Source organism: Euprymna scolopes, chromosome 28, assembly GCF_053919585.1.
Source record: "Euprymna scolopes isolate OS-2025 chromosome 28, ASM5391958v1, whole genome shotgun sequence".
Classification (NCBI taxonomy): domain Eukaryota; kingdom Metazoa; phylum Mollusca; class Cephalopoda; order Sepiida; family Sepiolidae; genus Euprymna; species Euprymna scolopes.
The window spans coordinates 56,798,500-56,824,947 of record NC_136509.1 but is presented as its reverse complement, the minus strand read 5'-3'; the positions used below and the strand labels follow the sequence as shown (position 1 = coordinate 56,824,947).

Here is a 26,448-nt window from a genome sequence, read left to right as displayed (position 1 = left end):
ATGACAAATGTGGATTAGAATGTTGATGATGTAAAGAGAGAAGCTTGGTTTTAGATGCATCAAAAGTAACCAGCCACTCCTTTCCCCATTGTACTATGTGCTCAAGATCAGAGGAGAGTATATTATAAGAGTCTCATAAAATTATGAAGATGTATTCTTTTGTATTAAGTATGGTCCTAAGGGGAGGCAAGAACCATGTTCAAAATATTTACATAATTATTTAAAAACCCGTTCCTAACATAAAACTTCTGTACTTTCATGTAACAATCTAATGAATACAACAATTGTTCAGAGGAATTAGTTATTTGTTTATTTTGTAATTTCACATGATAATGTACTGAACACAAGTCCTGATAAAAAGCAAAATGAAATGAAAATTCCCCAGATAAGCATAAAGTTTGACTATCGAACGCAAACTCCCCTACCCACCCACCCCCCAAAAAAGAAAGTAGAAATCTAGTACAATACAACGGTTAGAAAAAGATGGGAAAAGAAGGAAGTATAAGAAAGTTATAAATAGTCGTTGATTAGTTGGCGATTAGTGAAAGAAATAGAAAATATATTAGATAATGAAGATCTTAATATTATAAGAACTACTTCCCGGTGACAAATTTAATTTGTTATTGATACATAGACAATGTGTACATATGTTCGCATAACAAATCAGTCAGCCAAATAAAACCATTATGTTAAATAAATAAGTGAATAAAATAGACATCAATCGTTATTTGTATATTAATTTTTTTATGTACTGTTAGTGGGTAACAGCGAGTTGATTATCATGCGGCCATGTTGTAACTAAGTTATGATGCGAGGTAAGCATTCGGAAATATGTAAAACGTAAAATAAATGATGACTTAGCAGAATAGAAAAAATCAACCAATGAAATTGGTAGAAAAGTCAGAAGATTTTAGAAAGGGCCATTCATTATTTGCATATAGAATAAGTTCTGATGTTAATAGGAAAACATGAAAAAAGAAATGTAAATAATACCGGTGTTTGTACTGATGAAATATTTGTCCTGGTGTATCGTGGGAAAGTGGGAGGAGAAAAGAATTAGGGGTAAGTAGCAAGCTACCATCTCTGTCTGTAATATGAGTGAAAGTTAATTTTGCAAGAACTAATATAGGAAGACAATATGGTTATCTTCAAGTCCAATGGTTATCTTCTTGGGAAGAGCATTTATTCTCGAAATGGCATTTCCAAAATGTCTCTTTCCACAAAATTTCTGAAGAGGATGTAAAAAAATCGTAAAAAAACATTCATTTAAATAGACATTTTTTCTTTCATTGGAATCTTTGTACCCCACTTATATATATACTAGCAAACATACCTGTCGTTGACTGGGTTCAAAAACAGCCTACAGAAAATGGACTCTGATTTATGAAAGTATGGTAGGTTATGAAAAGGAAGGGTTGTAAAGAGATAGCTTCGAATTTGGGGGTATCAAAATCAAAGCAAAATATGATGAAAGTAAAAATAAAATAGATAAACCCCATAATTTATTATACCATACCTGTTCACACTGAAACACTTATCACAATATTCTGTGGATCTATATTAAAAAACCTTGTTAAACTTTGTGACATATTTCCATTCTATGGAGGTCAGGTGCGAACAAACACCCCATAATTTTATTATAACATTTTTCTTCAAACTGAAACATAATTATCAAAGTATACTTACGCAGATAGATATGAAAAGTCTTTATTAAAGTTTGTGCCTATTTCCATTCTATGGAAGCCAGACACAAACGCAGACCCCACAATTTTATTATACCATCCCTATTTAAGTTAAAACATACTTATCAATGTATTATTATGTACATCTATATCAAAAACCATTATAAACTTTTTTTTTTTTAATTTTTAAATTTTTTATTTCCATACTTTGTGGACCAAGTGCGAACGCAGACCCCACAATTTTAATGAACCAACGTTCTGCCAGATCAAACATACTCATTCCTGTGTCTCGATACATCTTCTATCATTATATATGATCAGTTTTCTATAATAGTCAACCATATAGGAGCCTATTCGTGACCAGACACACACACACACACATACACAGACGTTCAGCTTTATATTATAGAAGATATATATATATATATATATATATATATATATATATATATATTGAAGAGTTCCCACTTCAACCGAGCTGGTTCTATTTATACTTATGTAGACATCAAATCTGCTCCCTAATTTGAATTCAGGTTATTTCTTTCTTCTTTTGAACTGCTGCTTGCATACCTTCGAGGTTTTATGTGGCGTCTTAGAGCTATAGGGATATCCGCTTTTACCTTCTCATCCTCCTCACCTTCTCTCTCATGTTCTATATCTTTCTGCCCCCAAAAGTCATCATCGAAAGGGAAGTTGTCAACCCCTGTTGTTGTTGGTACATCAGGAATTTTCCTAGATATTTTCTACAGTTCTTTCTTTCTGTGTTTAGCACCTGAATGACTTTCAACATGGTTACAAAGAACCGCTCAATCTCTCCATTAGTTTGGGAGATAAGGTGTTACTTTTCAGTGTTGGATATCCCATTCTTTACAGAAGTACTTCAACTCTAAAGATATGAACTGGGGTCTATTATCTTAAATGATAACTGCTGCTATGGCATGTGTATAGAAACATCTTTGGATTGCCGATATGATTGTATCAGTCCTTGTGGATTTGGTAACAAATACCTCAAGCAATCTTGATCCCACATTTATTATTCTGATTGCATAATCCCCACTAAAAAAAGGCCTAGAGATGTTTACATGGAGTATTTCTCAGGGGCCTTTCATTTCAACCATAGGAACTGGATAGTTGTTTCCTTTCAGTTGTGCATGGGATACATTGGCTTATGACAGCCTCTACAGCTTTGTCTATATTGGGTCACCATACTTTAGTTCTAATAAAAGCTTTTGTTTTTATTATTCTCAAATTTGTTTCATGCACTTCAGGATTCGTTTCTGTAGGTTTTGATGTATGATGATTCTGGCTCTGTGTATGACTATGCCTCATTTCCTTGTCAGTTCATTCCTCATGTGTTCAAAGGGTTCTGTTAATTTATTGTCGTTTTGTGGTATTTTTTTCACTGTGACGGTTGGGTCCAGCTGAGATTCCTCTATTATTTCCAATAAAGTGATTGGAATGTTAGCTACAACTGTGTTGATAAATCCTTCGCCAATCTCTTCTTCAGGTGGGACTATCTTTTGACATTCCATCGGTTGCCAAGAGAGTATGTTCATCAGGTTATTTTTACCATTAATGTGTTTTATTGTGTAATTATATTGTTGTAGATCCATCACAAAATTCACATGAAGGGGTTACTTTTGGGATTAAAGATAGCTGTTAATGTTTGATGGTCGGTCATTATAAGAAAGTAAAAGTCAAATTTTTATACAAGTCCATATTGCTAAGGATTCTTTTTCTAGTTGAGAGTACTGGCATTTGGCTTTGGTTAGAGTTCTGGATGCATAACTGATAGACATGAGTATCTTTTGTTTTGGCATAGTATTGCTCCTATTCCAATGGGACTGGTATCTACTATGATAGATGTTTGCAATTTGGCATCAAAATGCATGAGCTGTTTGCTCTGAATGACTGCATTCTTCAGCATATGAAAACAAGATTCTTCTTCCACCATCCACTACTATTCCATGTTTGTTTGCTTGTGTTAACATTTGTAATGGTTCACTAAGTGTTGCCAATCACGGAATAAACTTTGTGAGGTAATTGATTAGACCTAAAAAAAAAACTTCATATATCCTGGACGTTTTCAGGGTTTTTGAAATTTCTTATTGACTTTATTTTTAAGTCAGTCGATCTGATTATTGTATTGGACATTATAAAACTATGATTTCTTCTGCTACTAACGGTGAGACTCACAGATTGGGTCCTTCCACTCTTTCTAACATTTCCTTGATTTTTCCCTCATCTTAGCAGTTGTGCAATAGGTATAACATTGTCATTTATTCTAATTCTGAGTTCTTTACTCTTTAACTTTAATGTTTTAAACATGTTTTTACAAAGTAATTTATTACTCCACACTAATTACATTTATTTCCAAATGTTGAGCATTTTGTTTGACCATGTATGTGGTCATAGACATTACACCCGTAGTATTTTGTAAATGTTTTTTTTTTACAAAGGAGTCACCACTTATCAAGGCCCGGGGGCTACTCGGAGATAAGGGTTAATGAGTGCACAGTAGTCATTGAGACAATAGTAATCATTAATAGAAATTTGGTTTAATTTGATTATTTAAGAGTACGGTTCAGCAAGAACTTATTTATGTTGGCCTTGAAGATAACAATATTGTAATCAGCTGGAAAGCAGACCAGTAAAAACAGTTCAACTGGCCAGCAGTTCTGGGAAAGAAGCATCGTTCATGGAATCCATGTTTAGGCTTCAACATAAATAGAGAGTGGAGGAAATTATTGATAGTGTTTTTAGCTTGACGAGTGTTTTAGAGTTTGGTAAGGGGAAACCATAGATTTGAGCTCAGACAAGTATTTGCCATATAAATAACGATAGAGCAGAGATAGGCAAGCAACCTCTCTTCTGTAGGAAAGAGGTTGCAGGTAAAAGAAAATGGTATCACTACGTTATGAAGTCGGTTTTGAACTCTGTCAAGGCAGGATAGGTTGCTCTGAGCAGCTCCACCCAGATGTAGCAACAGTACTCCAAGGACTTGGCTTTTATACAAGTAGAGAATTCCAGTGAGATATCTTGTGGGGCAGGGGAATGATCCAACCATTTTTCCAACAATTTTAGCAACAGATTTGATGTATGTGTTCCATTTCAGATTAGAAGTGAAGTTCAGACCCAAAAGGTTGTCAAAACATGGAGCTTTCCCAAGACGAAAGCCATTTGTTTCAATTGAGGCAAGAAAGAGGTCAAAGCGTTAATGATGGAAAGAGAGAAGCTTGGTTTTAGTTGCATTAAAATTAACCAGCCACCTTTTTCCCTTTATATCACGTGCAAAGGAGAGAGAATGAGAGAGATCTTAGTCATTTCCATAATTTGAAGTGTTGCCATAGATGGTAGTATCATCTGCATAAATGTCCATGAACGATCTAAGAATGTGATTTAGAAGATCATTGATGAACCTCAGGAAGAGAGTTGGGCCCAGGATAGAACCCTGAGGGATGCCAACTTATAAGTTGATGGGCAGAAATCAGAAGCTCACAGTATTAATGTTGGGATAGCTAGAAATGTCTATAAGCTAGAAATGTCTTATAAGTCTATCAGAGAGAAATGATTTAATAATTGAGAAGACATTTCTAGCTATCCCGTAGCTGGAGATCTTATGAAGTAAACCTTTATGCCATATCCTATCAAAAGCGTTTGATATGTTCAAGAGCAATTGCCCTAGAAATGAAGCACGCATTGGGATATTTGCTAATCCTCAGAGATATTACAGTTAGCACATCAGCTGTAGATCTAGAAGAACAAAAATCATATTGTACAGGATGGAGCAATAAAATTATTGCCCTAGAAAAGACAGTATGATTTCATTTATGTTTGATAAAAACCGGTTTTCTTTTTCTGTTATATATCATCTAATATTTGGCCAGTTGTGTACAAATCCCAAGAGCGATAGGAGCCTTCTATCATGTCTGGAAATGGCATAATGTTCAACAAGCCAGATCAGAGATGCGCCACTGTACAACTCATGCTCTCTACTGATCACAGTTATGACAACAGGACCATTGCAAGCACCTTAAAAATGCATCCCTGGATTTTCACGAATAACAGAGATGTGCCCAGGGTAATGAAAACAAAATTTCTAGCGACGGTTATAGTCTTTAGTGTGGTTTCAAGTGAGGGGCACATCATGCCACCTCACATCTTTGAAGTCGGCTTGAAAGTAAACACCAAAGTGTACTTAGATGTGCTGAAGAGTGTGGTGATTCCTTAGTGCAATCAGGTGGCCGCTGGCAGACCCTGGGTGTGGCAGCAGGACTTGGCCATGGCTCACAAGTTTAAAGAGATCCAGGTTTGGCTTCAGAAAGAGTGCTACAACTTTGTACTCACTGGTCCCCCCTCCTCCCCTGACCTGAACTTACGGGACTACTTCGTTTGGTCATACGTTAAGAACATCACCAACATGACCTCCCACAACACAGCCTGATCTCCGCCGTCGACTGAGTATTCGCTGAACTCCCACTGGCGCTTGTGGAAAAGACATGCTCCCAGTTCCGAACCTGTATCAAGGCAGTGATTGAGGCTGAAGGCGACTACATTGAACAGATTTCAGCTCTACTACATAATAAAGTTATCTGAATTGATATTTTTCAATAAAAGTTTTAAAATACTTTAGGACGACACTTTTATCATTCCACCCTGTAAGTCTCTGAGTAGGTTATTTTTGCTGAGGTGGTTGAGCACTTCTCTATTTAACATAGATTCCAGCAACTTACTCATGATTTACAGGAGATTGATTGGTTTGTACTGAGAGGGAGATGACTTGAATTTTTAAACATGAGGCAGACTGATGAGATTTTTCAGAGTGTTTGGAAGCATTTCTCCTTAAGAAACTGCTTAAACAGCTTTGTAAGTATGGAGGTTAGTTCTGGTTGAAGCAGTTGCTTTACTGGAATCAAGGTTTTTGATTAGCTTGACAATATCATGCACAGATATTTGTATGTTGCATAGTGTGTTTTAAGACACAGGAGGAAATATGGGGGATGAGTGGCCCTGATTGCATAGGGTAAAATTTGCTTCAAAGGTCTTGGCAAATAGTTTGGCTTTGTCTGATACTGACGAAATTACCTTAGGTCTATTGATGATGGTTCGGATAGAGGACATGCTTTTTTTAATGGATTGTTGTTCATGGTTTTTTATACTTACTGTTATCTCGTTGTTGTTGCTTGTAATTGGTTGTAATTTTGTGCATTTCTCAGTAATCTCTTTCATTCCGCTTCTATGATACCAGTTTTCAAGAATTCTGGCACAAAACTGACCTATTAAATTATCGCCCCATCAGCCTTCTCTCGCTTTTTGCCAAAACATTTGAGTCCTTAATTAATCAAGCTCTAGTTCATCACCTTACAGCTGCTAAACTCCTGACCGGCAATCAATATGGATTCAGGCAAACTCATTCCACAGCAGATATCCTAACTGTAATCTCTGAACATATATACCATTCACTGGGCAAAGCAAGGGAGGGTAGAGCGATAGTCCTAGATATATCTAAGGCTTTTGACAGGGTATGGCACGATGGTCTTCTTAGGAAAATCAGATCATACAGTATTACTGGACAAATACTTAACATAATTAAATCCTTCTTAAGTAAGTTAAGAATCTAGGTTGTCCTTGACGGTCGTACATCTAAACAATATGATATAAATGCGGGAGTACCTCAGGAGTCTATCCTCTGACTTTTATTATTCCTGATATTCATAAATGACCTCCCTGATAAAATTGTCTTGGAGATGGGTATATTTGCTGATGACACCACTCTCTATAATAGGCATGAGGGGAAAACAAATGAACACATATTTAAGGAAATGACAGAATGAATGGTCACATTCAATGCTGCCAAGACTAAGCTTGTTTCTTTCAATAGCTACAAGAAACCTTCACTACCATCAATAGTAATGGCCAAAAACACATTACCCGAAAGTACTCCCTTTAAACTCCTCAGCCTAACGTTTAGATGGAACATGAACTGGAATAGATACAGTGAGAGCATTGCCAAGACTGCTGTGAAGAAAGTGGGCTCTCTCTACCATGCTAAAAAGGTATTTATGCCTGAAAGTATCCTGTACCTCTATAAGGCCAACATTCGCCCATGTATGGAGTACTGCTGTCACATTTGGGCTGGTGCATCTGCTACTTGTCTCTCACTCCTTGACAGGGTTCAAAAGAGAGTTGTCAACCTGATAGGTCCTAAACTGTCATCTAAGCTTCAACCTCTGTCCCATCAACGAAGTGTTGCATCCCTCTACCTGTTCTACAAGTATTTTAATGGTGAATGCTCTGGCAAACTACAAGCACTTGTACCTCTTCGACGTAAATACCCCCGACAAACCCGACAAGCAGCTAAATCCCACCCCTTCACAGTAGAGATCACTAGGTGTAAGAAGGCTTTCTACTCCAATAGTTTCTTCCCCCAGAACTGCTAAACTTTGGAACTCCTTTCCGAGATTCTGCTTTCCAAACTGTACTGACGTGCAGAAGTTCAAGTGTAATGTGAACAGACATCTTGCTACTCATCTCCCTTCTAATACCCATGCAACTTATGTCCTCGATAGTAGCCCCCTACTTCAAAGTGGCACTGTGCCTTGTTTGGGGTGAAATTTGAATAATAAAAAAAATTCTCTTCTATTTGCTTATTTTGTGTTTCAATAGATTCAAATATGAATGCCCTTTGAAATGCCTTCTCTACTGTGAAATTAGTTTCTTTCAAACAAGCACAACATAATTTGCTTGACAAGCATTTTTCTATTAATTGGTCTACTATAGCCTTGTCTAGATTGTGTTCACCAAAGTGTCATTTTGCTCCTTGTATGCGTAGACGGTTAACATAGTTGTGTGTTGACTCCCCATTTCCTTGACGAAGCATCCTGAATTTATATCTTTCAAAGACTTTTTTGTTTTCTGGATGAAATATTCGTCCAGTGCTATTTTTGTTGTTTTGTATGTAGGTTCTGCTTGGCCTGTTGGTATCTCCGGTGTTAAGGTTTTGAGGATATCTTTCAGTTTCCAGTGTCAGCTATGTTTGAGCAAGTATTTAGAAATTTTAAATGTGCAAATAACGTTACTTAATTCTTGTAAAATGTGAAATAACCAAAATCTGTAGGTAGAGAATATACTTTGAGATAATTAATAAAGAACTAATGCATTAAAGTAAATAAAAAAGAGTAGACCAAATTAAGAAATAATTTTTTAAAATCAAAACTCTCTATAGTAATAACAATATAAATCTCAAATCTGATATTAAAACGAAAACTATAATAATCCTTTATTTGTTTGACCCACTTAAAAGTTTCAAAATCTTTTTCAGATGAAAATTCATTGGTTGAAGAAAATGGATAGCGGGTAATAAAAGGAAGGATACTGATCAGTTGAAGGCTACTGCTTAACAAAAAATAAAAACAATCCTAAAACGTACATCTATACATTTAGTCTGATGATTTCTCTCGGAAATGAAATGCAGACATTTCTGTGTAACTTATAAAAAAGTGTTTTAGAGGAATAATAAATGTTTTTTTTTGTTGTTATTTGAAAAGGAACTCCTATTACCATGGCAAGTTGAAACTCATTGTAATACAGATGTATTTTACAAAATGTATGAAATGTTGAATTAGCTTTAGTTTTGCAAAGGCATGAAGTATGATATTAGAACTGAAATAGTGTTCTTTGTTTTAGTTACAGTCAGTCTTGTACCACCAACAGATGAACATTGTGACTATTATTGTAATCAAGATGAAGTTGAAGACATTGATCCTATTGTTATGTCAAATGTGTTTGCTTTATTTATGTCCATGTCTTTGTACGAGCCTTTTTCAAGCCTCACACAAAAACACACATTCACATTTCAAGCTATGTCATATACATACGCGCACACAAACATACGCACCCACGTCCACACATGTACACAAAAGAGAGAGTAACAACCGGCTCTTCCTTTTTTCCGGCCTAGCTTCCGTGCTGGTCAGTCGGTCTTCGGACCGCCCGCGTCCGTCACGCCCACTTACTACTATGTATGGGGCACGAGCTAGCAGACTGTATGACTCTTTCTCTCTCTATCTACTACTGGTCCCTGAGAACACCTTCGCGTAGTTGACTACTAACTGATGTCAACTTTCATATCCACTTTTTGTCTACACGCTGGACTAACATTCCCATTTTTCACTACAACACTCATTTCTCTTCCCACACGCAAACAAACGATAGTGACCCGAACTTGAGATGAAAACACATTTCCTTTTCTTGCTACAACACCAGTCGTGCAATGAACATTGGTTACATATGCGCGGACATGAACACATGTTATAACTAAAAAGTTCATTCGTTCAACAGCAAATAAACGACGTTTATCTTATCCATCAAGTGAGTCTTTGTTTCCTTCAATTCCATTCGTTTCATTATTCTTTTGTAACGGGATTGGGGTATTATTATACTCTGGTCCGTTACATAACTTGGTGACCCCTTTATTTAAAATGAAATGGATGAGGTTGAATGAAACACTCATACACACACAGACTCTCTCTCTACAACAATAAACCAGCTAACAACGAGACGCACGGCAAAATATAGACTCTTTCTCACCAGCTAACAACGAGACGCACGCCAAAAAAATACACTTTTCCTTCTCACCAGTGAACAGCGAGAGACGCACGCAAAACTAACCACATGTGGTACCCTTTTCTTTCACTTGTTTCTTTCACGAAAGAAATTCCTGTTCGTGTAATTCAATTTAACACGTCGTTCGTTTCTTCCTCGAGACAATTCATTTTCCCTCGGAACGCGAGAGGAGCACGCATTTCCTCCTATGCCACAAGTCCACAACAAACTGGCGCCCGACTGACGCGAAACTGAACAACCATGGCGACCCTACCGTTTTGAAATTAATTGTTTTGAGCGAGACGCGCGTTTTATTTGATAAAGAAAAAAACGAACTTTTCAACAAAGAAAAAAAGTGACCTACTACCGACAAGTACCTCAACAAGCTACAATGACGAAACCCCTCGTCAGACTCGGCAAAAAAAAAAAAAACGAACACGGAGCTGTCGACTTTACTACCGAATTTAAAGAAAAATTCGAGCTCGACAAACATTTTCACGTTTCCTGACATTACCCTGCAACAAACGCAAGGAGCAAATCACATAGGCCTATGCAATTCCCTCCCGCACAGCAGACGCAACAACAAAGAAACAGGACATCCCTCACATAGGAAGAAGTTGAATCAACAATACGAGTTGAGATGCACCACGCACGCTGATAAACTCAAAACTTGGAAGTTTCATTGACAGCCAGCAACCACGAACGAATACACAACAAACACCCGTACAGACAATGTACACACACTACCGCAGACGCACATGTGAAGACAACGGCAACCAAACCCCGTTCAACAAGAACGAACGCGCAACTAGTGCCAGTCCAAACGATGCACACATTACCGCAGACTCACATGCGAAGATACCGTCAACTGGACACACACACAACGTCACCACGAAACAAAAAAATTTTCCTTCCAAATGAACAATTCACTTCTCTGTCCAAGCAACTCTTTGCACATGTCAGCACACAACAAAAACCAAACAAACAAATGTCAGCCTAAAAAAAGAGTAAACGCATTTTTCACGTGTAAGTAAATACCCTTTTTTTTTACGAGCACACTCCGTTTTTGACATTCCGTTCTTTTTGACGTTTTTTTCAAACAACCACACCAACAACAAAACAAAACAGGACGAAAAATCAATTGCCGAAAACATTACCTACACAAAAAAAAAAAAAAATATATATATATATACATAAATATATATACATTGCATGTTATTTTTTTTTCCTAGGAAGGGGAGTATTGTATGAGCCTTTTTCAAGCCTCACACAAAAACACACATTCACATTTCAAGCTATGTCATATACATACGCGCACACAAACATACGCGCCCACGTCCACACATGTACACATATTCACGTTCGCGTACATACACTCACATTCATGTGTATAGACACACACGCTAACGCACACATATGTACTCACACACGCACATACAAACGCACACATGGACGACGTCATTTCCGCTTTCTAAGGAAATATACACATGCGCAAAGGACCACCGAAAACGAGTATAAAAGAGAGAGTAACAACCGGCTCTTCCTTTTTTTCTGGCCCAGCTTCCGTGCTGGTCGGTCGGTCTTCGGACCGCCCGCGTCCGTCACGCCCACTTACTACTATGTATGGGGCACGAGCTAGCAGACTGTATGACTCTTTCTCTCTCTATCTACTACTGGTCCCTGAGAACCCCTTCGCGTAGCTGACTACTAACTGATGTTTCCTTCAATTCCATTCGTTTCATTATTCTTTTGTAACGGGATTGAGGTATTATTATACTCTGGTCCGTTACATCTTCGTAGAGTAGAGCTCATTGGTTAAAAAAGTAAAAATAATAAACTTTATTCTTCTTGATGCAATGCATCCAATAAATATAGATCACATAAGTTGGTTTTATGATTTGCTTTACAGATTAAAGTTCATACAAAACCAAAAACTAAAAAAAAAAAACTAACATGATGTTCACTGTTTTGTTTGTTGTTTTGATTTCTAATGAACAAATTACTTGCACTTCCCTTCTGTTCTTTTTTAACTGATCGAACAGATTGACATAATTTCTAGTGAAGTGCTTAATTGTCACGTCCAAGTTACGAGATGCTGATAAAGAGTGGAATATAATTTTACTTGCAAATTTGAGATCAATGCTAAAAGAATCTTAACCGTACATTTCCTTTTAATGGATAATATCAAAACCATTTTTAAAATAAAAAAATGAACATAAATAGTCGTGTGATATTCTATATTAAAATGAAGATTTATGAAATACAAAACTTACAGTAATGCTTATTGCCAGAAAGACCAGTTGTCATATTATGTACAATTTTCTGTGCAATATTGCTAAAATCATGGTATGTTCAATGTTTGTAATATTCAGCATTTCAACAATGTACGTATAAGTTTATTTACACACACAATAGATTTTCATGCCTATCTTGTCTCAAAATTGATAACTTTCAGATAAAAAAACATTTGTATCTCTGTTTCAATCACAATAATTATTTAATGTTTAATTATGAAATATTTTACTAGTTTTTCAAATATCAAAACAAAAGCATGATATGAGTCGATTTTTTTAAATGTGGCGACATTTCTTTTTGGTTTGTTGTGAATATTTTTTTCAATTCCTTATTCAAAAGTTTATCTTGTTCATCCTCAAAAAACGTTTAATTTAATAACCCTTAGGAATAAATTATGTGTAACTTACCATGACAAACTCTTGAAGCCTTCTTCAAGTGCACCAACAAAATCTGTGTACGATGAGTCTCTACCTATATTTTCTTCTTCCATAATTTCGGCAAGACTTTTTCGCCTGTGGTTGCGAGGAATCTGTAATACACTTCCGTTAATCTCCTTAAATCCTCGAGCAAATTCATCCACACTAATTCGCCCGTCTCCGTCCGTGTCAAGTTCTTTGAATACGTCAGTCAGCTCATCGGTCGACATATCAGTACAAATTGTTGCCAATTCTGCCTGGTCAATATATCCAGAACCATCAAGGTCACACGCTTTGAAAAGCTGTTGCAACTTGTGCTCCCCTCCCCCTCCACCACCTTCCTCTCCCTGACCCCCCATCTCGCTTTTTTTGAAGTCCATCTGCTGCAAGGCCATTGGCAGTTGCTAACAACTTGCTTATTTGAAAAATGGCACACGTTTGCATATACACATACGTGTGTGTGAAACTGTGATTATTCAGAGTTGTGACTATTTTGAAAAGGCACAAAATCAGATTTTCATGGGTATTGTATATTTATGTATGAGTATAGAATTGTACAGGTAGTCATCGTCGAATTGACCTCATCTAATCTAAATAGATTTCAAAGTAACAAGGCCAATTTGCAGTAAACGTTTTTTCTCTATGCGCATATGTGTGTACATGAATACATAAACAATGCAACATTATTGTAGTGTGTGTGTATGCGCGTGTGCGTGTGTGTTTCTTGCATAGACATATGCACATATATTTTTTCACCCGGCTGATTGACTCCAAATGAGGTGGAAAAATTTGGATGAGTCCATTTTTCTGCAACAAAAGAAAAAATAATATCAACTGTGATTAAAATAGAAGAAGGTAACAATTTCTTGAATAAGCAGAAAAATTGCAGCACTAATTTTATGTTAGAATCAATTTTTTTAATGACTGACATAAAATGTTATGCAGTTTAAAAATTGGTGCATGTTTTCTTTGTAATATGATTGATGTATGAAATAAAGAAAGCAGACATAAAAAAGAATCGTGAAAGAAGAACAATGTTTAATCGTTTTTGTCTGTCAAATCGAAATTGTTTTCTTATACTTTCTTGCAATCTTTTCATGTGTGTTCCTAGTGTAAAGTCGCTTATCATTAAATAGTTTCAGCAATTCTTACAAACCAACTATTTTTTACTTAAAAATCACGTTTTAGTAAAAGAAAAAAAGTTAATGATAACAACTTAATTTGCTTACATAAAACAGCGATTAAAAGCTAATCATATTCAAACTAATATGATCTCCTGAAATTCTAGAGGAGATTGAGATTGTATGAAGGAGGTGGTGGTGATGCATGAAACAATCTTGTAGTTTATCATTTTTATTTTTATAATTTAACTAGCCTGGGTGCCCGGCGTTGCCCGGGTATTTGGAGGTGTGTGTTGAGCAAAAAAAAAAGTTGTGTAGGCAAGCAAGCACGAATCCGTGATGCGAAGGCGGAAGAGAAAGTGAAGGTGTGTAAAGGGTGTTGGCTGAGCAAGAAAAAAAAAGAAAAAGGAAAATTGCAAGCGCAAAAAAAAATAGAAGTACCGTAACAAACCCGTAACATGCCAAAGAAAAAAGAGGTGGAAAAAAAATGCTCTTTTCGATGCGCCTATTGCGGTTGTGACGTCACAAAAATAACGCCTAAAGCGAATATCAACGCGAGGTTTGAATGACTTGCAAAAAATGTTAGCGAAAAAAACGACCCTCCTTGTAGAAAACTGCCCAGTTGAAGGTGAAGTAATTAATCTATTAAGCCAATTTTTATTTGTCGTCCGAAGGATTGAGCTTCAAAAGGATACTGATCTCATGAAAATTCGTCACCTCTATCGAAAGTTTTAGGCAGGCATACATACATACATACGTGATGATTGCAACGTCTTGTCAGACGAGTGCCACTCCCTCAGTTACTGAAAGTCCATGAGCCTGAAGATAACCTTTTTTTTTAGACCTGCCAGCGAATTCACGTGCTCAAGCAGACATGACATTGAAGACGGTCCTTGGCATACATACATATATATACATATACACACATACATACACATACATACCCATAAACATACACACATGCACACGTCCATACATACATACACAATACATATAACACATACATACAAACATATACATACACACATATACATACATATGCATACACATATATACAATCATATACAAATACATACACACATATACATACATATTCACATACATATACGTACACATGTATGCACATATACATACATGCACATAAAGTTACCTACATATATCTACACATACATATATATGCACCTATACGCATACATATATATGCATATATACATATACCTATACATACATACATACACTTATATACATACAAACACACATAAACATATATACACAAAAATAAATAAAGATACACATATATACATACGTATACAAATAGGTATACATACACATACATACACTAGTACATATATTAACATACATACATACATACATACACACACATATGCATATATAGAATGATGGCAGATCAATTATTACATGCTTCCAGCATTTCAGGGCTACACACGTGACACTTTTTCTATCGCCACGGACAATTTTTATAGATAAATGCCTGAGGAAGTATCTATACAAAGATGATGTTACAGAGTTTTAGCTTTGTACGACAGCTAAGTCTCTCTCTCGGTTCAAAATGTTGAGATCCAGCAACAAGCATGAGTGTAAGATAGCCAGCAATAAATCAAACTGCAGACCAGCTTAATGCGGGTACTGGTCTCCCACTTTATGTTTTTTTTTTGTTTGTTTGTTTTTTTAAATCAGAGATTTGCTTTACCCAGAGGGGTTGCCTTAACAGGGCTTTTGGGAGTCCTCTCCATCCCACACACATATCGAAATAAAAATATACACGTACACATACAAGCATGCATACAAACAGATGCACGCAAACACACATACGCAAGAACAAACACACATGACAACATGCACATACAGACATACATTCATACATACACGCATGTACATACATATGCACACACACGTACACATACACATACATGTAGAATATATATGAAGGAGCATTTATGATGACGATGATGATGGTTGAATTTGACATGAATAAAAGAGTAAAACAATCCCAAATACACAGAACATAGAATAAAGAGACGTTCGCTTTGCCGGTAATACAGCTTTTAAAATGAACACGCGTTCATAACGGCACAAATCCTCAACGTTCATGACAACGATGATGATGGTTGTTACGAATAGGTGAATTCAACATGAATAAAAGAATAAAACAATCCCAAATACACAGAACATAGAATAGAGAGACGTTCGCTTTGCCGGTAGTACAGCTTTTAAAATCATACATACAAACATACATACATACATTTAAACAGGTGAGATTTATATAATATATATTTTTATAATTCAATATTTTAAATGCTTTGCACGTTTCTTTGAGAACAGTGTAAAGGAAAAAAAATAACGTCCATGAGCAAAGTTTAATGTGTTAAAAATTGAACAATCAAACGTTTTGTTCATATTTTGTTTTTTAGAGGGGTGTAAAGTGGCTAAATGTTGTTTAAATGTGTTTACAGGCCGTTATTATTTTTTTATAAAACGTGTAATTATTTGATTCTTTCTGTATAACAACACAATGTATGTATAAAACTATAAGCAACCACTGCAAAAATTCAAATTAATTAGCAGATAGTTTGGCAGCTATGATACCTGACATGTTTATTTCATCCAATGTTCCAAGTTGTACATACTCAACCTTGCCAAAACTGTGGCGAAAGTAATGAAAAACATGACTTACACAAGCGACGGCGTCTCTGTCTATCCTGTCAGGTGACGGAATCAAGAAAGGAAAGAAAAAAAAAATTTCGTCTATAGACAGTTTATTAATATACATATGGCATTAATTTGCATATGAGGATAATAATTGCTGTGAAAAGAAATGAAGGGGAAAGCACAGAGCAGCCTTCTTTTTTGGACAGCTGAGATGACACTGATAATGGTTGGTGAAGATTAGTTGAAGTTGGCAAGGATTTTGGATGAATAATTATTATTATTATTATTATTATTATTATTATTATTATTATTTACACACAAGGAGTAGCCACACAAGGAGTAGCCACACAAGGAGTAGTCACATAAGCCATCATCAAAAATTGCTCTTTGAGAACAACTTGTGGTGTTTTCTGGAGTCTCCCCAGGTTTCCAATACACTCCACCTCTTTTGATTACCTTTGCAAAAGAATCTGCATTATTGCAACAACTGCTTACCATTGATTTCTCATTGGATTTGGTCTTCACTGGAATTTGGGTGGCAATAAGCCTCCACAAGGTCGCAGTCCTTTCTGCACTCTATCAGTGGAAGTTTGGTTAGTGCTTTCTCTCCTCAATCTTTCCATCCTCCTTGACCCTCATTTATTTTGTGTGGTGCCAGTTTATGGTGATACACACTAAAAAAAGGGGGGAGGGGCGATATCTTACAATTTTACCGTTGATTCCATGTGATGTTTCTTTGCCTTTTACATTTGTAGCCATTTCTGTGTGTTCAGTTTGTGTCTGTAGTTCATGTGTGCTAGTCTCCGAATTAAAGAGTTTTCCTTAATATTTCTGAAGTTTTCATTATTGTTATCCGCTGTATCTTTTTAGCTATCTCTCTGATTCCAATTTTTCCCATTCTTTTTTCAAAGTTTTTTTGATATTGTTTCTAGTGCTCCTACTATTAGTGGTGTTATCTTGACTTTCTTCATTTTCCAGATCCCTTTGAGCTCTCTGACCAGTTCCGTCTATTTACTCCACTTCTACATGTCCTTCATCTTCACTCTGTGATCTTCTGAAATGGCAAAATCTACAATCTGGCAGAACTTTTCCTTCTTGTTTACTATTATGATATCCGGTCTTCTTGATTGGATGGGTTTATCGGTTTGTATATTCATGTCCCATAGGATCTTGTGATATTCATTTTCCAGTTCATGCTGCTGGTTTGGGTTTGTACCATTTGTCTGAATGTTCAAGATGCAATCGTCTGTATAATTTCCAGTCTACTGCCTTCCCCATTTGACCGTGTCTATTATTATTATTATTAGTCTTACTTTAATTCAAGCTTTTTCTATTTTTATTTATTGATTGATTATTCCACTTTGTTTTTTGAGTGGCAAAAGTAAAGCTCAGCAGTGATATAATAAAGTCCTTCTACGGTGATGGAGATGTGGTGGCCTGGCTCAAAAAGGTGCAACTTGTTGCAAACCTACAACAAATAGATGACGTGGCAAGCCTTCTATCGTTATATTTGGAGGCAGATGTGCTCCAACTCTATCTGGAGATGGATGAAGGTCATCAGACGAATATCAACTTGATTGAAGCCCAGTTAAAAGAGGCTTCTTCCGATGGGGCTTTCGCTGCGTATTCAAAGCTTAAACAAGTCAAGTGGGCTGTAGAACATGTGGACGTATATGCTAACAAAATACGCCAACTTGCAGGAATAGCTGGATTCATGGGGAAAGGGTTTGAGACTGCAATGAAGCGTAACAGGGTTCCCCAATGACATTTCAATGGAGTTGCAGCAGGCATCAAACATTGATGCCTTGAATATGGGTTATTTGCTAACATGAGTAAGGGTACTCACACGAGATGCAGCTGAGGATGTGGTTGCAGCCATGCAGCCACTTCAAGGTCAAAGTTCCACCTACAATAAATTCTCAAACAGGGTCACCTTTTATAGATGCAGTGGCAAATGCAGATGTATGTGCACAGAAGCATCTGCAGATCGAGTGGAGAACCATTTGGGAAAATTTGGACTGGTCTGTAAGTCTAGAGAACAACTTCAAGAAGGGGCAAGAGTGCTCGGATTGCATGTTCACAGCAATGGTGATGGACTCTGATGGCTATGAGAAGGAGATGTTTTAGAATCTGCACCAGTCATGAAAAGGCAAACAATTTTTTTCTGTCATTTTTCTGTTTACGGATAACTCTGTGTAGCTAAAATATTGTGCCAACAAAGTTACCACTGGTTGGGATGATGAAACGCATGACCCCTCTCTCAAGAGTATGTTGATGGAAACACTGAGCAGGATACATCAGGACGATTCTGTGCAAGCTGTGTGAATGGAAGTGAGGTTACTGTTTGGGTGAATGCAAGCTCACTTGCCACTGGGGTCGTGCTAGAGGGCAATGGATTGGTCAATAAGAATGCAAACTGGTTGTGCCCAGCAAATAATGTGCAACCTGGCAGAACTGGACACAATGTTAAAAGGAGTTAATTAGTGGCAGGCAAAGATTCTACATATCAAGACAGATTCAACTTGCATTTACCGATGGGCAACAATAAGAAGTTTTGACAAATATTTATTATTATTTTTTTTTAATTTTAGTTTCATTCAAAAATTCTTTAATGATTCTCGTCATCACTGCTCCTTTATTCATCAAGCCGGATCTTGAGAAAAATTCAGTATCAATTTCCGTCACTTCCTTCATTTAATAACTCCTTATACTCATAACTTGATTATTACGTTTCACTCATAAACTCAGGCATCCAAACTGAAAAGTTGTTCGAACTCGTCTGCTCTTCACAGGTTTACTAAAACCTATGAAGATTTGAGAATACACTTGTTTCGGGGAAATGAATACTGAAAATAAAATGTTACACACACAGATGCAATCTTCTCAACAAAGTACAAAGCATAGATTTTCTTCTGTTATTTTATACACATGTACATCTCGTTGGCAGCTTGTATAAAAGAACTATTTTGCTGTTGTCAAACATACTTCATCTTCTCTTTTCACCATGCATTAATTTTTATTTCATGCTTCAGAAGAGTTTTTCACTCTCTCTCTCTCTCTCTCTCTCTCTCTCTCTCTCTCTCTCTCTCTCTCTCTCTGCAAATCTCTAATATTACCTTTTGCATGTCTTAAACTGGCAAGATTGCCATCTCTTCTCTACATTTGTTCTCGTTTAGAAAAGAACTTACAATTTTATGTGTGCGTTTGTGTGTGTGCATATGTGTGTGACCAATAAGATAAATTAACCAAAAATAGGAGTCACATATTTTGTACAAAAGCGGCCTCAACTCGAAACGCAACAAGATAAAATAGACTTTATATTGCTCAGCCAATAAAAAAATGTAGAAAAAGAATATTTTAAATATTTGGCATCAAACCATTGAGAGTTTACTCACATTTAAATAAGAAACAAAGTTCTCTCTCTAGTCCTTTTCTCAGAAATTCATTACCACAATGGCCATACAAGGTTCATCAATTTGAAAAACACTACTTGAAACAACTTGTGGGAGAAAAATATACTAAAGATGAACTTGTCATACTCACACACTCAACTGTAGCTGATTCATTCATCTGAACAAGAGATGTATGTTATTATGGAGAAGAATCAGAATTCGTCAATGTATGAATTTATGTCTGCCGAGCTTATGTTCTTTCCCTTAATTAACTACATTATTGACAAGATCTTGATAAGGGCATGATGGACTTTTCTGGTATACAAATTGGATATTTTCGTTCCATTACTGACCTCGACTATGCAGTTGATATTACCATTCTTGACAAAACATACATGGATACCCAGCCTGTCAACACCTCTGCCAAACACGTGAATATGATGATCAATTTCTCTAAAACAAAAGTTCTGTCAGCCAACAACCCCTTTCCCAATAAAGTCCCTATCATTCTCAAGAACACTATTGTTGAGGAAGTCAAACAGTTCAAGTATTTCAGCTCAACCTATACAGCCACTGGGAAAAGTAAGGATGAGATCGCAATCCATATTGTTCACACTCGTGCAGTCTTCTACCACCTTCAGAGTCGATTGTGATTTTGACAAGAGATAAAATTCTTAACAAAACTAGGGATACACAATAATGCTGTACGATCTTCACACATTGTAAACATCTTCACACTTTCAGGGTCTTTGACTCGTACTCAGTGACGTAGCTAGACCTTTTGCCACCCGGGGCGGTAGTAAAATTTGCCCCCCCCCCCGCATTTGGGTGCGTGGAAAATTCGTCCGTTTTTTGCTAGGTAGGAAAACTGGTCCATTATCATTAAGTTAACATTTATTCTGTAGTTGACCGGTCTAAGTATCAAACGGACTGTGGATACTAGATGGAGTAGTCGAGCAGATGCTGTAGATGTTGTGATAAAACAAATATTGGAAGTCGTCATTGCCCTGGAACAGCTCACAGAAGAAGGAGAAAATGCAACTTCAAGATCAGATGCATCTTTAATTCTCAACTCGGTACTATCGTTTCCGTTTCTTTTATTTCTGAACCTTTGGAAAACTATTCTCCCAGAAATCAATGATGCCCAGAAATATCTTCAAAAAAAAGGGCTGGATCTGCAACAAAGTTCTGTCAGGCTGACGGCATTGAAAGATTTCCTTCTTCAGAATAGAGAAAAGATAGTGGGCACTGCAATAGACGAGTCAAAAACACTCTGCTCTGAAATGGGGATAAGCATGGAGCGTCGTATTCGCAAAAAGAAACGAATGGATGGTGAAGGATTGACTGATGCAGCGCTGAGTTTTGATACTGAGTTGAGACGGGAAATGCTGTCTGTCATAGACAGATTGACTGAAGAAATATCTTGCAGATTTCAACAAGTTCACAATCTTGCAAATAAATACGCTTTTCTTATACCGTCAAATCTGCTTGATGATAATTATGATTGTCAGCTTGGTGGATTTGACGAAGATATAGAAAAAGAGAAATTCTTTGCTGAAAGGAAGAGGTTACAGTATGTTGTAAAAGCTTCAGAAAAAGACAAAATCGATGGACCTCTAGAACTTTTGAACTTTATACAAAGATACCAACTTGGGGATTCCGTCCCTAATATTGTGATCTTGCTGAGAATTTTCCTCACCAGTGCTATTAGCGTTGCTAGCTGTGAGCGCTCTTTCTCAAAACTGAAGCTCATAAAAAACTACCTTAGATCAGCAATGAGCTAGACAAGACTTACAGACTTGGCAATCCTTTCAATAGAGAGGGAACTTGTCGAGGAAGTGAATTTTGATAGAGTCATTGATAACTTTGCCGAAAAAAAGGCGCAAAAAATCTGTTTGTAAATTTTCAACCGACTTGATGCCTTGCGACAGTTCTCTCACAAAAAATAAATTTATAGCCTTATTTGTCATTCATAAATACATTTATTTAAAATATATTAAAACTATTTTTAAAAGAGTTGAAACGTTATTAACAACAACAAATTTCTGAAAACCGAGCGATTACACACACGGATTTAAAAAAGCACCGATACAAGACGTTTTTTTTCTTCGGAGGGCTCGACCTCTTAATAATAACATTATGAAGACAAAAAAAAGAAAACTACATCGGACTATTCTCTCCTTTATACATCCATGTCATTTGGCGAAAATTCGGACTTTAACAACAACGACAAAAAAGTAAATAAAAATGATTTTATCATTTCATAACATTTTCAGGTTTTCAAATGTTCTCATTTAAATTTATTATTATATTTGCTTGTGTAGCTAATTCATTTAATTTAACATTTTTTTTATAATTTGAATTATAAGTTTTTGTTTTGAAAAGATATTTGGTTTCTTTTATTTGTATACCCAGTCTTTATTTTATTAGTGGTTCAGAGGCTAGGGAATGAGGGTGGAGAGTTGTGTTTCAATTTCGATTCTAGCTCATGGCACCCAAGTCATATATTATTATTGAAAAGAAATTTCAATTATTATTATAATAATATTCAATTATTATTGAAAAGAAATTGTTAAATTAACTGGCTACGTATACAATTACGTAGCCAGTTAATTTAATTTAACAATTTCTTTTCAATAATAATAAGTATGTAAACATTAATCTGAAGGGAATTGTGTGAACATTAATCCGAAGAAAATTATATAATTGTTTTGAAAAATCTTTGGTCTTCTTTGACGAGTACTGTAATACGATGAAAATCTAGGACTAATAGCTGCAGTCTAACATTAGTTCCATGAAAATAAATATTTTGAGGGCTTTTGGAATTTTGAAGGTTAACAGATTATCAAATGCAGGGGGGGGGGCAAATCTTACGATCGCCGCGGGCTGCAAAGACTGTTGCTGTTTAATTTTTCAACATTTTTCAGAACATGTAAAGCAACTGCTTTCTTTGAAAGGTTACATAGAGAATTCATGCAATTTAAAAAAATTGTTTTACAAATAAAATAAATTTACATAGTATTTTGAGGTTATTCTCATTTTAGTTTTAGTGATAATTTAAAAATAATAAATATTTATAATTAGTACCAATAATGAAAAATTAAATTAAAAATTTAAAAGAATCGGTTTTGGAATCGTAAAATAGGGACACATTTTTCCGATTCCGATACCTCCAATACTTCAGATTTTTACAAACTTTCGGTATAAAATTTCAGATTTTTTGTTAGCTTTTATATATTTTTTCTATTTTCTATTTTTATCCTCTCAAAATGCCGCCCCTAACATGTGCTGCTCGTAAATGAGAGACACATTTTTCTGATTCTGATACCTCAAAAATTTCCGATTTTTTACAACTTTTTCAGTATAAAATGTCAGATTTTTTGTTAGATTTTGTTTATTTTTATTTATTTTTTTCTATTTTCTATTTTTACTCTCTCAAAATGCCGCCCCCTGACATATGCCGCTCGCAAAATAGGGACACCTTTTTGCGATTCCAATAACTACAAAAGTTCCCATTTTTTACAACCTTTTCGATATAAAATTTCAGATTTTTTGTTAGCATTTTTTTCGATTTTCCCCTTTTACCATCTCAAAATGCCGCCCCCATGCCGCCCCCCCCCTGACGCTCAGAAAATAGGGACACATTTTTTCTGATTCCGATACCCCCCCCCCCCCAAAAAAAAAAAAATTCTGATTTTTTACAACCTTTTTGGTATAAAATTTCATATTTTTTGTTAGCTTTTGTTTATTTTTATTTATTTTTTCTACTTTCTATTTTTACCCTCTCCAAATGCTGCCCCTTCAGGTGTGCCGTCTGGGGCGGCCCCCCCCCCTAGCTACGCCAGTGCTTGTACTGCATACAACACATCCTGTGCAACCATCTCTCTAATCGAATTCCAGCAAAACTAGTATCACAGAGATTCTCCTGAAAAGTTGACTTCACTGGTTTGATTATATTCCCTGAATAGAAATTTATCTGAAAGTTGGTAGCCCTATTTTCACCTTCTAACAGCAGGAAGACCAACATCTACTAAATTGTTGCATTGGAACAGTGAAGACATACATGGAGCTGGTGGCACATAATTTTTGTTCATCACTGGAATCAGGAACGGCTAAACTATGCCAAGGACTTAGTTGCTGATTGATGTAGGTGAACTACCTTGATATGAGACACAGGAAATTCATTTGGAGCCGGATAAACCCATCCCAGTTGAATATTGTTATAATTTTCAGCACATTTTATTTTGTAAATTTTAGTTTTTTTAAGAACTTACAATTTGTTAATGAATCTAATTAAACTTTAACCTTTTTTCATTATAAACAATTCAGAAATGTAGAGCTAAATCCCGTAGTGTCTTGCTAGGTATTTTACTGAGTATATAATTTTTTGTAAATTTACTTTCAACTTAACCTAAATACGAAACCTATGAAGTGTAGTGCTAAACCCCCTTCCTTTCCTTTACTATGGCTACTTATACACCTGAAGAAAGTTGGAGGTTAGATCGATCAGATAGTTGTACAAATAACACTCAAACTGAGCACATTAGACCAATTAATCCAAACAACCCTCATCTAAAAAAATTCTGAACATTAATATTACAAGATTGATTTTTTTTTTTAGAAGACTTATGGTTCGATAATTTTTTAGGTTAATTCTTTTTCTAGAATTTTTGAAAGCTAGTACCACAAAGCTTCTTGCTATCTGGAAAGCAAGATTCTGCAAGGCATTTGTTATGGAGAGAACAAGGATCAACTCAGAATAGTCTTTCCTTATTACTATAGCTGAGACTATATCTATTCCACATGCTTGGGAGTGTTTTTATGATAGGATATTGGAAGGAGTGATGATCAAATCATCTCGTTTGATTTTCATCTGTATTAGAAAATTAGAAAGATGATATTTTGTGGAGTTCAAGATGCAGTTTAGGACAAATTAATGTACACTTATTTCACGACATATATAAAAAATAATCATATATATAGAATAAATTATGAAAATGACAGTCCATTGCAACTTTATCTATCAAGCTCCATCTTTGTGGTAACTTCAGTGCTTATCATTCTGACTGGCTCCCTTACTCTAAAACAGATCTTGCTGATCAAATGTGCCAACTTTCCTAGATACTTTCCTGATAACTTTCATAAAACTTACTTGATTTTTTTATCACTTTTGCTCATAAATCATGTTCTATTTCTCCTCTTCTTCCTCCTTCTCCTCCATCAGGTTCTTCTGATCATGCTGTTGTTGAGGCTGATTTTTCTGTGAAATCTTCTATTGATCATCTCTTCCATAAAGAAAACGTTTAACTACATGAAGGCTGATTAAGATTGGCTTCACTGCTTCCTATGCGACGTCTTATCTTTGATATGTCTCTGATTGATGCTGCTAAAGAGGTTGTTGACTGACTTCTTGTTGGAACTGACAGCTTCATTTCTCATTGTAAGTTTCATACCAAACCTTATCCTCCTCCATAGTTCTCATCTACTTCTTCCTGTGATTTTTAATTTCACAGAAAATAATAATTCCATACAGTTAAATGTCATTTTAATTTAAACGAAAATGTATGCTTAATTTATGTAAATGAAGAAAGAAAAGGCAAACCATTATAAATTAACATTTAATTTAAATTATACTAATCTTATCTTTCTTTTTTTAAAGATTTGTACAATGTAGTAATTAAAACCAACTGATTGTAATTTTTTTTTTTTTTTTTTTTTTTTTTTACAAAGGCATCACCACATTATCAAGGCCCAGAGGCCACTCAAGGATAAGGATTAAAGAGTGTACAGTAGAAGTTGGTCAATATAGTAATCATTAGTAATGAAAATTTGGTAAATTTAATAACTTATATGGAACGGCTCATCAAGAACTTATTTACCTTAGACTTGAACACAACCATATTGTAGTCAGCCGGAAAGCAGGAAAACGGAAGACAATTCCACAGGCGTGCAGTTCTAAGAAAGAAGCCTTGTTCATGGAATCTATGTTTAGGTTTAGGCACAGATAAAGAGTGGGGGAAATTATTGATAGTGTTTACAGCTAGACGAGTGTTTCTTGTGAAAGTTTGGCGAGGGGGGACCATAGATTGAAGCTCAGTTGAACACTTTCCATGCAAATAACGATACATCAGAGACAAACTCGCAACATCTCTTCTGTGAGATAGAGGTTGTAAGGAGGAGAAAAGGACATCTCCTACGAGGCTACGAAGTCTATTTTGAACTCTATCAAGGCAGGACAAGTCCTTTCTAGCAGCTCCTGCCCAGATGT

General features: G+C 35.9%; 1 protein-coding gene across 2 annotated transcripts in view; it reads right to left on the bottom strand.

Moving 5' to 3' along the window:
• The window catches only part of LOC145249652 (ras and EF-hand domain-containing protein homolog), a 193,485-nt gene that overhangs the window by 103,576 nt on the left and 63,461 nt on the right, over positions 1 to 26,448 (bottom strand). For both annotated transcript variants that reach the window (XM_080111420.1, XM_080111421.1), the window contains exon 2: positions 12,989 to 13,804. In XM_080111420.1, coding sequence (XP_079967546.1) covers positions 12,989 to 13,392 — 404 coding nt within the window. In that variant the 5' untranslated portion in view covers positions 13,393 to 13,804. The remainder of the gene's footprint in view (positions 1 to 12,988; positions 13,805 to 26,448) is intronic.